Here is a 14,342-nt window from a genome sequence, read left to right as displayed (position 1 = left end):
GGAAATATAGCCAGTAACTACTAGGCCTATCACCTGCCTACCAATAATGTGGAAGTTACTAACAGGTATCATCAGTGAAAGGCTATACAACTACCTAGAGGAGACAAAACACCATCCCCCACCACAGAAAGGCTGCAGAAGGAAGTGTAGGGGCACAAAAGACCAGCTCCTGATAGACAAAATGGTAATGAAGAACAGTAGGAGAAGGAAAACCAACCTAAGCATGGCATGGATAGAATATAAGAAAGCCTTCGACATGATACCACACACATGGCTAATAGAATGCCTGAAAATATATGGGGCAGAGGAAAATACCATCAGCTTCCTCAAAAATACAATGCGCAACTGGAATACAATACTTACAAGCTCTGGAAAAAGACTAGCAGAGGTTAATATCAGGAGAGGGATCTTCCAGGGCGACTCACTGTCCCCACTACTCTTCGTAGTAGCCACGATTCCCATGACAAAAGTACTACAGAAGATGGATGCTGGGTACCAACTCAAGAAAAGAGGCAACAAAATCAACCATCTGATGTTCATGGACGACATTCAAGCTGTATGGTAAGAGCATCAAGGAAATAGATACCCTAATCCAGACTGTAAGGATTGTATCTGGAGACATCAGGATGGAGTTTGGAATAGAAAAATGCGCCTTAGTCAACATACAAAAAGGCAAAGTAACGAGAACTGAAGGGATAAAGCTACCAGATGGGAGCAACATCAAACACATAGATGAGACAGGATACAAATACCTGGGAATAATGGAAGGAGGAGATATAAAACACCAAGAGATGAAGGACACGATCAGGAAAGAATATATGCAGAGACTCAAGGCGATACTCAAGTCAAAAGAACTCAACGCCGGAAATATGATAAAAAGCCATAAAACAACAATGGGCAGTGCCAGTAATCAGATACAGCGCAGGAATAGTGGAATGGACGAAGGCAGAACTCCGCAGCATAGATCAGAAAACCAGGAAAACAAATGACAATACACAAAGCACTACACCCAAGAGCAAATACGGACAGACTATACAACACGAAAGGAAGGAGGGAGAGGACTACTAAGTATAGAGGACTGCGTCAACATCGAAAACAGAGCACTGGGGCAATATCTGGAAAACCAGTGAAGACGAGTGGCTAAAGAGTGCATGGAAGAAGGACTAATAAAAGTAGACGAAGACCCAGAAATATACAGAGACAGGAGAAAGACAGAAAGAACAGAGGACTGGCACAACAAACCAATGCACGGACAATACATGAGACAGACTAAAGAACTAGCCAGGCAATGGCTACAGAGGGGAGAGCTAAAGAAGGAAACTGAAGGAATGATAACAGCGGCACAAGATCAGGCCCTAAGAACCCAGAATATGTTTCAAAAGTATGATAGACGGAAATAACATCTTCCCATATGTAGGAAGTGCAATACGAAAAATGAAACCATAAACCACATAGCAAGTGAATGCCCGGCACTTGCACAGAACCAGTACAAAAAGAGGCATGATTCAGTGGCAAAAGCCCTCCACTGGAGCCTGTGCAAGAAACATCAGCTACCTTGCAGTAATAAGTGGTACGAGCACCAACCTGAGGGAGTGATAGAAAACGATCAGGCAAAGATCCTCTGGGACTATGGTATCAGAACGGATAGGGTGATACGTGCAAACAGACCAGACGTGACGTTGATTGACAAAGTCAAGAAGAAAGTATCACTCATTGACGTCGCAATACCATGGGACACCAGAGTGAAGAGAAAGAGAGGGAAAAAATGGATAAGTATCAAGATCTGAAAATAGAAATAAGAAGGGATATGGGATATGCCAGTGGAAATCGTACCCATAATCATAGGAGCACTAGGCAACGATCCCAAGATCCCTGAAAAGGAATCTAGAAAAACTAGAGGCTGAAGTAGCTCCGGGCCTCATGCAGAAGAGTGTGATCCTAGAAACGGCACACATAGTAAGAAAAGTGATGGACTCCTAAGGAGCAGGATGCAACCAGGAACCCCACACTATAAATACACCCAGTCGAATTGGAGGACTGTGATAGAGCAAAAAAAAAATAAGAATAATAATAAGAAAATAATAATAATAATAATAATCAATAATATCAATAATAATATAAATTAAATTAATAAAAGAAGAATAATTAATAACAAGAAGAATAATAACAATAACAATAATAAGAATAAATAAGAAAAAATAATGATAAAAATTTAAAAAAAAAAAAAAAAATAATAATAATAATAATATATAAGAATAATAATAATAATAATATTTTATTGAATATAATGGCAGAATTACAGAATTTATTTTATACAGAATTCTCTCAGTTCTTCTAACTGCATAAAAATCTGTAAATTCTGCCTTTATAATCAGTTAAACATGTTTGAAGGAAGGTCTCTTTCCAGCATACACAAATAATAATAATAATATATAATAATAATAATATAATAATAATAATAATAATAATAATAATAATAATAATAATAATGGAGGCGAAACAAATCCACAGTTATGTAAATGTACATATATTTAAATTTAAAACTTTAAGGAAAGCTATCCTTAAAGTTTTACATTTAAATATATGTACATATACATAACTGTGGATTTGTTTCTCCATTTGAAGACTCGTGTTACTATAAAGATTTTTTAATAATAATAATAATAATAATAATAATAATAATAATATAATAATAATAATAATAATAATTAATAATAATAATAATAGAATGAAGATGTGTCAACAAGTCCTCAGATCGGAGAATTAAAAGAGACTGTGGCAGTTATCAATTAAGATCAAAATTAAGAAACAAAAACATAGATGGAAGAATCTCCTACCGTTGGTCTAAAAACCATAAGGGGAAAAAATATTCATCTGGAAGTTCCAGGAAAGAAATTCCAGGATGCTTCCGACATCCAGAGCGAGAGAAATCGTGCCCTGTTTTGACGGACTGGTGTATTCTACTATTTTATTTTTTTCTTTTAGTTTTCCAACTAAATTGTCCTTTTTTTTTTTAACTCAATAACATCACAATGTCAGCTGTCGCGGTTTAGTTTTCCAACTAAAAATGTCCTCTCCTTCTCTCTCTCTCTCTCTCTCTCTCTCTCTCTCTCTCTCTCTCTCTCTCTCTCTCTTAACATATCAGAATTTCAGTTTCTGCGTCCTCAGATTTTCCAGCGAGATTTCCCCGAAAGACGAGGTCATTAGAAGCTCTGAATTACATCACAATCACTGAAAACTGTTTTTTTCTGAATGGGGAAAACTTTCATTACGCCAGTTCGTCAAACTCGGGACGATGTAATCCAGCAATGCATTTAAACAGAAGACAAACAAGAATATGACCTCGTAGCTTTGGATAACACCATGGGCTCAGCAGACAGAACATGGCCTCATTAAATGCACAGGTTTATTCACCGTTTACATACTACAACCTACAGCCAGAATCATCGAGAATAAAGTGTTACGGGGAAGTACCCAACCATATGTGTCCACCCGGTCTAATGTATGCATCCAGCAATCTTCCACATTTGCCTTTCGTATTCCCTCCATTTTTGTTTTCCTGCGCGTTCACATGACCTATTTACGAAGGCTCTTCGTAGCATCCTCTCTCTCTCTCTCTCTCTCTCTCTCTCTCTCTCTCTCTCTCTCTCTCTCAGCATGGAAAACCAGGACCAGCCAAATTACCCAGTTTTCTTTGGTGAGGATTATTCATAAGCATCCTTCGTTCTGCGCTCATGGCCTCCATTTTTGCATAATCATATCACTCGCGAGACAACTTCTGTCCATCAAAAAGGAAAGAGGCCGTTTCCCATTCCTACAGAGAAACCTTCCTACACACAGACATACAGACACGTACCTAGTTATACAGTGTCTGTATGGAACAAACATACTGTACGTTATGCAAAGCATCTACTTTATGGAACTTTAAATTTAAAAAAAAATAATGGAACTTTAAATATATGAGGAACTACATATAAATAACGAATAATTTTATATTGAACAATAAAATATACAAAAATTCTATATGGAACTATGAATTATACAAAAATCTATTTGGATCTATATGGAACTAAAACTTAAACAAGAAATCTATATGGAACTGTAAATTATACAAAATTCTATATGGAACAAAAAACTATATAGAACTATAAATTATACAAGATATCTATATGGAACTATAAATTATACAAAAATTCTATAGGGAACAAAAAATCTATATGGAACTATAAATTATACAAAAAAATATATATGTAACTATAAGTTAAACAATAAATCTATATGGAACTATAAATAATACAAAATGGAACTATAATTTAAACAAGAAATGTATATGGAACTATAAACTATACAAAGAATGTAGATGAACATGAAGTGAAAAACACTATTTAGCATAAACAATCACTGATAATTAGAAGAAGAAAACCATCATAACACTCTAATTACACAGTCAGCAGGTAAACACTGCCAAGGTCTTGGCCTGGCAAAGTCTCTTTCAGGGCAAAGCATACTCATGCGCAAGCAAATAATTAAAAGCAATACCGGCGGATTTCCTGTCTGATGTTCCGCTTTGAAAACACGGGCTTCGACGCACGCACGACATTAAAGACATCGCACATTTCCAAGGCCAGAGGTTGCAAAACAAAGCGAATGTCAATTCCAATTATCGGTAATGCGACTAAAAAACTCCACCCACTTTTTTTTTTTATTCATTAATATTATTTCCTCTGACATTCGCGTATTGTTTTTAAGCGCTGCGACACCGTTCGTCACAAAGGTGGGAATAACTCGTACAAAAGAGGAAAGACGATTATTAGCCTTCGCCTTTGGTTTCAGTCAATTATCGAGCAATTATTTCAGATTGCTAATGATTGATAAACACGGTGACTATATATACACACACTGTGTGAATGTACGCTAAGAGAGAAAAAACGTAGGAGTCAATACGGCAAATAAAAATACACACACATACACAACTAACAACTATTACATCTTGTCTCTAATATCTTGTCTCTAATGTCCCTGAAAGCAGCCAGTGGCAGCCTTCTCTACCTTACACAAACAACGAAGGCGTCTGGCAGTAACCCCTTCAAAGCGTTGGCGTCAATACCGAACCGGATTTGATTGATGATGTTGAGAATAAGGATCAAGCCTTCAAAGGAAGGCGCTAGACTCACATCATTGCGATGCCAGACGAGGGTACTAGACTCTCATTGGAGTCCAGACTAAGTCACTAGGCTCACATCATTGGAGTCCAGACTGATAAGGCACTAGACTCTCATCATTGGAGTCCAGACTAAGGCACTAGACTCATATCATTGCGAGTCCAGAATAAGGCACTAGATTCTCATCTTGGAGTCCAGGCTAAGGCACTATAGACTCATCATTGCGAGTCCAGGCTAAGGCACTAGACTCACATCATTGCGAGTCCAGCCAGACTAAGGCACTAGACTCATCATTGGAGTCCAACAGGAACCATACTCGGTTTTTTTTCCATCTGTCCACCCGCCTGTGGTGTTTGCGTATGGTAACACTGCGTCCCGGGTTTTAGATAGTTACATTCAGCTTACATTCAACAATAATAACAATATCCTATTTCGAATATTAACGATGTAATTCGCATACAGTACATCATTAAAACACTTTTCAGTTGCAAATGTACGCCCAGATGTCCTTTTATTTACCTAAAACTTACACTTAGCGAACCTATCTAAAGCCCGGGACGCAGTGTTACCATACGCAAACACCACAGGCGGGTGGACAGATGGAAAAAAACAGAGTATAGTTCTGATAAGCCTAATTAACAGTGAAGAATACTGCAGTCTTCATGCGAGCACAGATAACGCAAGTCACAACGGAGAAGTAATCGCATGATTACATCACCAACCGTTACTTTCGTCTCCCATCTTCTGAAGGGCAGCTCTTGCTCTTGGTTCGCCTCCTCTAATTAACTGCGCCTAAGGTGAGCTTAAGTGTGTTTGAAAAGGCACGAGATCAAGCTTTCGCGTCTGACAAGCGGCGGAAGGACATGACTAAAGGATATTCAGTGAAATAAAGCAAGATTTTACTTGCCTTTGTAAGTGAGAGAGAGAGAGAGAGAGAGAGAGAGAGAGAGAGAGAGAGAGAGAGAGAGAGAGAGAGAGAGAGAGTGTTAGCTGCAATCGAAAATGAAACGGCTTCATCATAAATGTCACAACGAAATTAAAGCTGAAAAATGGAATACGGAAATACATTAGTACGAAAAATACACTTAGTGCATGAGAGTGTCCATCAAAATATTAGCACTAAGCCAAACGGCCCTTCACTGGCTCCACCTTTACAATCAGCCAGCCTGATTGACCTACATTCGTCGCGTTGTGGTGAAACAAATGAAAAGGGGAAGGCGAGGCTGAGAGACGCGAAATGAACTTATGCAAATCGGACTCCTTGATACATTACGGCAATAAGGAAAAAAAAAAAAAAAGAAGAGAGAGGTTAAAGCATTCCGTTCTCAACGAAGTTAGGAAAGTTTAGCATCGCAAATCAGATCAAATCTGCATTTTCTCAACGCTCGAGCAAGGCGGTCATTCAGGCGGATGTTCGGTAAGGCGTCCGCAGTTATCAGTGTGATGCGGTGCCTGTGTAGATATACTGATTTCGGACATAGCCTCCTTTTAATGAGACATGAATATAGGAATCTTTTAATGAGACATGAACATAGCCTTCTTTCAATGAGACATGAACATAGCCAAGAAATACTGATTTTCAGACAGCCATCTTTTAATGAGACATGATAGCCCTCTTTTAATAAGGCATGAACAAAGCCCTCTTTCAATAAGACATGAACACAGCCCTCTTTTAATAAGACATGAACATAGCCCTCTTTTAATGAGACATGAAACATAGGAATCTTTAATAAGACATGAACATAGGAATCTTTTAATAAGATATGAAGACAGCCCTCTTTGTTTAATAAGACATGAACATAGGAAGCTCTTTTAATAAGACATGAACATAGGAATCTTTTAATGAGACATGAACACAGCCCTATTTCAATGAGACATGAACATAGCCCTCTTTTAATGAGATATGAACACAGCCCTCTTTTTAATAAGACATGAACATAGGAATCTTTTAATGAGACATGAACAAAGCCCTCTTTCAATAAAACATGAACATTGCCCTTTTTTAATGAGACATTTTTATGGCGGAAAATCATTTTTCATGAATGTGATTATCCGAGTTACGGCATGAGAGAGAGAGAAGAGAGAGAGAGAGAGTTTGTGTTATGAGAAACAAAAATTATTATATATGTTGCCACGACCTTTCAATTGTCAGTATTCGATAAAATGTATTAAATCCACTTCTCACTTTGGGATGCATGGCTAAATACAGTAAAATGTTAACCTTTTGCAGCTGAGACGAATAAATTCAATCTTGCAGCGTTTATTCATTATCTCGTTTCTTGTTCTCCACGACACCGTGAAATAACTCGTTTTCTACAAAACTAAAAATATACTGAAGAAATATACAGGTTCCAACCATATTCATATCCATGAACATGAAACGTAGCACTGGTAATTCACAAATCCGAAATTCGTTAAAATAAATAAAGATTATAACGCAGAATTCACTTCTCATCAAACACATTCATTTACTCAGTACCTCAACGATTCTGTGCTTCCAAAGAAACTCTTTCATTTACTCAGTACCTCAACGACTTTGTGCTTGCTTTGCTCGCCTTCACTTCTTGTCCAAGCAACTTGCGTATACAGGCATTTTGCATCGCTTTTTTTTTTTTTTTTATTCAGAACAAATTCAAAATCCTTTCTGTCCGAAACCATATCAATGACGCCTGCTACACTTGGACTCAATCACTATACCGCATCTTTACACCTGTCCGGAAGTTATGATGTATATGTAAACATATTTTTCCGAATCATAATTAAATGATTTTGATGGCCTAAAAAATTACATTTTACTCTTATATAATTTTATAGGTTGGAATTCCAACTCCTTATCAATGCTTTTTCCAAACTGTTGAATTATTCCACGGCATCAATATTGCAATTCCGAACGATTTGCTGATCAGTCAGATAGTATAAATCCTTTCCGTTTTTCGGTAAAAAAAAAATATTAATGAGCGCAAATGGAGGTTGCCCATATCGAGGTCAGTGATAATCTCAGTCGTGGGGCCTTATAAACTCAATATGAAGATCAAAATCCAAAACTGGACAATAATAATAATAATAATAATAATAATAATTATAATAATAATAATATGATGATGATGATGATGATGATGATGATGATGAAATCATTACTACTACTGGCTTATAGTTATTTGACAAAGCAATGAACACACATCTACTAGTCTCTCTTCTCGGGTTTTCTCTTCTCTCTCTCTCTCTCTCTCTCTCTCTCTCTCTCTCTCTCTCTCTCTCTCTCTCTCTGTCCCCCAGCCTAGTTGCAACAGTCGTATAACAGTTAAGTACGTAACGTAAGTCATTACTTATACCTACAAACACAAAAGAGATTCTTCAGGAACGTGGCCATCTGTCCCTTCCTCGTCCGGTCTGAGGTTCAAACACGGTTGAGTTGTGATTGCGAACTGTTGCTATCACCTGAGCAACGAGATCAGAGAGAGAGAGAGAGAGAGAGAGAGAGAGTTATTTTCGTCAAACTGCAAAGGCATTGTTTAGCTGGGAACAAACACCGTCCACGCACAGTAGGTAGGGTACAATACAAGAACCGTTTCGTGCACCCTTCCCAATGCGTTATACCGCAAGGTGTAGCGCTAGATCCTCAAGCATTTCCAGCCCGCTTGTCATAAAAAAAAAAAACAACAACAACAACAAGGCAAAAGGGAGAAATCTCTCGCCAGAATAACTGGACTTTACTGCCCTTCAGTCTGAATCTGAAGAGCTTCCTCAACTGTTCAGGAAAGCTCACGAGAACTGTCAAAACGACAGGTCATTTGGAGTATGCAAATGATCGACGCTGCAGTAGTGAAAAAATGGGAAGTGAACACTAGTTTCTGCTCTTCGCCTAACTGATATTTGTTTATACAATTAGATAAAAAAAAACTGAAGTATCGAATTATACATCACCCTGAGCTTCTAGTATCGAATAATACATCACCCTGAGCTTCTAATTTAGAAATAAAAAAAACTGAAGTAGTATCGAATTATTTTATCCCCATGAGCTTCTGGAATTTAGCTACAAAGATGATAGTACTAATGCCACCTAGCCTTCTCCTATAGCTTTGTTGCTCCATCCTTCTCAGAATCCTGTTTAAAATACAATATAAACTGCTTTGTATTTCCTTCGATTTGTGTTTATAGTTCAGTAATATCTTACCTGTCTTTTTGCTAGTGCAAAAGTAAAGTACAAAACTAAATAAAAAATTGTGATACTGTATATAAAAGATACATTTGTAATAATATGGGCACTGATGATTCTACAAACGTACAAATGTCAATGTATACAGAATTATGTGTACACGTACATTTTTATGTGTGCACAATCATCAATATGTTTTATTATAAATACTTTTACATAGTTTCAAAATTTTTTATTCACTTTTGTAGTGTACTTTTGCACTTGCTGTCATCTATATACCAGGCATTAAGACAGTAAAGAAAAATGCCCTGGAAAAATTAAATCCTTAACAATACCTGAAATTTTAGTTCTTTCTCTAATACTACTCGCTCTCTTTTATCAATAATGAACTAAAGGAGGATTGGTGGATTTCGGGGGGGCACCTGATCACGTGGCTTCCACATGGATATGAATAATAGGATATTGCTTCCTTTCAATAAATCATTATTAGTAGTAAATATTTGCTTAATTAATGATTAGTTCAATAACAACAACTATACAATAACCAAAACAATAACAAAAAGAACTAAGAATGTACGGGGATGAACATGAAACCGAAATTTAAATTAAGTCAATCTTTGAATGAAAAAAAAAATGATCAGCTACCTCTCTCTCTTATCCAAATCTTATGTGAACGTTGCATTTTACTGAATAAAACCCATTAGAATGAACTCGCATACTAAAACTGTTGCGCAATTTATGTTTCGAGTTATCATTTCGTAAAAGATTACTGAGAATGGCAAACGATTAGCAAGATAGTTTATGATAACGTTCATTCACGTCGACGTCCATCTTACGCTTTTCGGATTCCAACACCCACGCGTTCTTTGCGTTGGAAGTTCCCCATTCAAACCAAGGGCCTTATACTGGGATAGAGAAAATGAAAGGGTATATACACATTTCAAGTGGGCTAATTAGACTGATTACGAAAGTGGGATTCTCCCCGAGATGCCACTTTTCCACGGCACTTTCCCCTTCGTCATTAGAGTCGTATCCATCTTTCTCAGAGGAATTGAAGTATGTTTTCCCCTTCTTTGCTTCTCTATGCTGTATGTGCTTGTGTGGAAGTCTTGCACGTCTGTAAGGCATATACATTAATGAAGATGAAAAGACTTCTCGTGTTCTAGTTTGCATTTACAGCTAAGGCAGTGCTTAGGACACAGTGGCTTTTCAAGATGATTTCATCAGGGGCAGCATCCACACACTAAAGATTCCTCAGCAGCCACAAACTCACAAAAAAGATTCCATAGCATCAACAAACACACAAAAGATTCATCACCAACAACAAGCTCACACAAGATTCCATAGCATCAACAAACACACACAAAAGAATCCTTAGCAGCAACAGACACAAAAGATTCCTAGCAGAACAAACTCACACAAAAGATTCCTCAGCAGCAGAAGGAGGCGCAAAGTTACTCAAGTTCTGAGGACCCTGAAGAAGCTACTCACCATCCGAGAGGGCGTGAGACGGGGCGATGTCGGGAATGCTCTGCTGGTGATGATAACCCACGTTGCCATCGTCTTCGTCAGGATGAACTGGAGGGGCAGAAGCTGTTGTCAAGAAAAGATCGAAAAAAACACATAAACATCATATGATCTCCAATAAATCCTAATAACAATATTGGCTAAAAAAAATCCAGAGTGGCGTAGGTGTAAATATACACTTACTTCTACACCACTGTGAAGATCTTCGCCATTTTAGTGACTCGTGCTATTATGAGATTTTTATGAATTGTAATATCATTAAATAATATTTGACTTTTATTTAAGTTCAGCGTTAAATTTATGATGGATTAAATAATGACAACGTCCAGATATATATCCAATTTACTGTGTAATATTCATCCATATCAATTCCAACCAGTATAGTAGCTTTCGACAGACAAATAAAGACGAATGCTATCACTGTCTACGACTAACGATATATACCACTTTTCTACCGTTTGTGATTAAAAGGAAGGAAAAATGTATCCAGTTTAACTGACATATTAAACTTGTCCAAAATTACCACGCTCTTGACCGAAGATTATGAGGTTTCCGAGAGAATGAACAGTTTTGTATGCTGCAGAGTTTATAACCGTGTTTCTAAATAGGGTAATAGTGATATAAGAACCCGCAATACCAAATCAAATCTTTAAATCAAAACAAAGCTTCTTCGGAAAGCAGAACAGCTCGATTTTGCGCTTTGAACAATTCGTGAGATACTGAAAATTGAATTTAGTAACAGGATTGGATTAGATCATCCGCTGCAGACAAAAGGAGGAGTGAATTGGCAGCAATAGAAACTCTACATCGAATTTCTCGCTTTTTTTTTTTTTTTTTTTTTATAGGAAGCCAAAGTTATTTGTCTCGATTTCTGGCTTGTTGACACTTGACTCGTTCTGTCATTCTTCGCCATCAGATTTGATATCTTTATTAAATGCATCGTGCTTTGTCGACAGAGAGAGAGAGAGAGAGAGAGAGAGAGAGAGAGAGAGAGAGAGAGAGAGAGAGAGAGAGAGAGAACATTTAAAAAAAACGGAAGAACGAGTGAATTAACATGCCGTAGTTACCAACAATGCATTTTCATTTAATGGGCCAAAAATCAGAGAGAGAGAGAGAGAGAGAGAGAGGAGAGAGAACTCGACAAAGTCTAGTTCATCGACCCTTTCTACGCTCAATAAAGAGATCATGTTCTAGATTAAAAGAACTTTTCTGTTAGGTTTAAGCAAAAAAATTAAACGAAAAAAAAACTGAATTGCGTAAAGGAACAAACACGTTTGAAATATGATGCAATTGAAATAATTAAATGAAATTCCCAGTGATACTGATGTTTAGTGTTTTCCGATTGATGTTAGACTAAGTGATGAAAAAATAATTGGAAATTTTTAATTTATATATATACCTATACATATGGGTGTGTGCCTAAATATGATATATATAGTATTTACTATTATATATGTATATATGTAGGCATATACTATATATTACTAAAAAACCAAAAACAGGCATATGATATGATGATCAGTTCAAGACGGAGGAGAAGCTTAAGTAAACTCCCGTGTAATTAATACATCTTTGCTCCCCGAAGATGCATTAATTACACGAAAGGACTTCTCACTCCTGTCGTATTCTTTTTAATCTATTCCTGTGTCTTCAACTGATATATATATATATATATATATATATATATATATATATGTATGTATGTATGTATATATATGTATGTATATATATATATATATTATATATATATATATATATATATATATATATATACATACATATATATATACATATATATATATATATATAATGTATTGTATGGATGTATGTATGTATGTATATATCTATATATAATATATATATATATATAATAATACATATATATATATATATATATATATCATATATATATAAAAAAGTTACAAATGTCCTTTAATATCCAATTCGCTCTGCCTCGGAATCAATATATTTTCATATATGTTAACCGAAGGGGAATTTTTTTAGCTGATAATAATTTCGTCCTCTCGTGATTCGAACCAGCGGACAGGGGAGAAATAGGACTTCAGTATTCCTGAAGTCTGATTTTTCTCCTCTGTGCGCTGGTTCGAATCTACGAATTTCCCTTCGTTTAACATATATGAAAATATATTGATTCCGAGGCAGAGTGAGTTGTATAAGACATTTGTAGATTAATGCATGTATATGAATCTCGGTGATGTGATAAAAATTCGTATAATATATATATATATATATATATATATATATAATATATATTATATATATATATGTATATATATATATATATATAATGTATATATATATATATATATATATATATATATATATATATATATATATATATTATATGCATAGAAACAACACCATAAGTTATTCTGATAAGTAATTTTACTTACAACCGTTACATTCAAATCAAAAACTATACAAAAAAAACGTAAAAATAAAAAACTAACTGTCTGATCAATTTTGTTTTGTTTGATTGTTTGTATGGTGTTTTTACGTTGCATGGAACCAGTGGTTATTCAGCAACGGGACCAACCGCTTTACGTGACTTCCGAACCACGTCGAGAGTGAACTTCTCTCACCAGAAATACACATCTCTCACACCTCAATGGAATGCCCGAGAATCGAACTCGCGGCCACCAGGGTGGCAGGCCAAGAGCATACCGATCACGCCACTGAGGCGCTAACTACCTAATCAAAGTTTTGCGACTGAAATCATTATGATCGGAACAAACTAGCAGATGAACAGCAACATCGTAAGTCACCTAAAACTTCGTGACAATGTAATTCGCACGACGTTCAAACAGTACGAAATGACACCACAATAGCCAAGAGCTGGGATCTGTGAGGTCCTTCAGCGCCGTAGGGATATTGAGAGTAGAAAGGCTTTGAAGGTGTAACAGGAGGAAAACCTCTCAGCTCCGCTATGAAACAATTGTTAGGGGTAGGTGGAAAGTAAGATGACAATATGAACGGAGGTCCAGTAAAAGGAACGAGAGGGTTTGCAACTGGGGGGGTGGGGTGCCGAAGGGACACTGCAAAGCGCCTTAAGCAATGCCTAAATGCACCACGTGAGGTGCACTAACGGCACTACCACCCTCCACCACGGAGCGGCACTACCACCCTCCCCCATGGAGAATATGAACAGGGTTTTGTTAAGAGAAAGTGCGCCACAGAAACGGAGATACATGAAGAGGAAACTCACCTTTGAACTATCAGTGCGTGAAAGGCGAACGAAAGAAAAAAAGAAAAAATGGCAGGGACCAAGGGTTCAATGGATCATTACCCAGTTACAAACAGGTCTCTCTCTCTCTCTCTCTCTCTCTCTCTCTCTCTCTCTCTCTCTCTCTCTCTCTCTCTCATAACTTCCTGCAAAGGCAAAGCCTCAGTCGATTTCCTGGCACAAGGACGAAGTCCAATGACACGAAATCGAGAAAAATGCAGGATCAAAAACCCACAGGCGTCGTCATGGAAAT

The 14,342-nt window shown here is 36.8% G+C and overlaps 1 protein-coding gene across 1 annotated transcript in view; it reads right to left on the bottom strand.

Moving 5' to 3' along the window:
- The window catches only part of LOC135214859 (period circadian protein-like), a 178,037-nt gene that overhangs the window by 142,337 nt on the left and 21,358 nt on the right, over positions 1–14,342 (bottom strand). The window contains 1 exon segment of the mRNA XM_064249279.1: positions 10,810–10,911. Coding sequence (XP_064105349.1) covers positions 10,810–10,911 — 102 coding nt within the window.

The sequence above is a fragment of the Macrobrachium nipponense genome, chromosome 46 (genome assembly GCF_015104395.2).
Source record: "Macrobrachium nipponense isolate FS-2020 chromosome 46, ASM1510439v2, whole genome shotgun sequence".
NCBI classification, from domain to species: Eukaryota; Metazoa; Arthropoda; class Malacostraca; order Decapoda; family Palaemonidae; genus Macrobrachium; species Macrobrachium nipponense.
The sequence above is the reverse complement of the archived record's forward strand: the minus strand, read 5'-3'. Positions and strand labels throughout refer to the sequence as shown.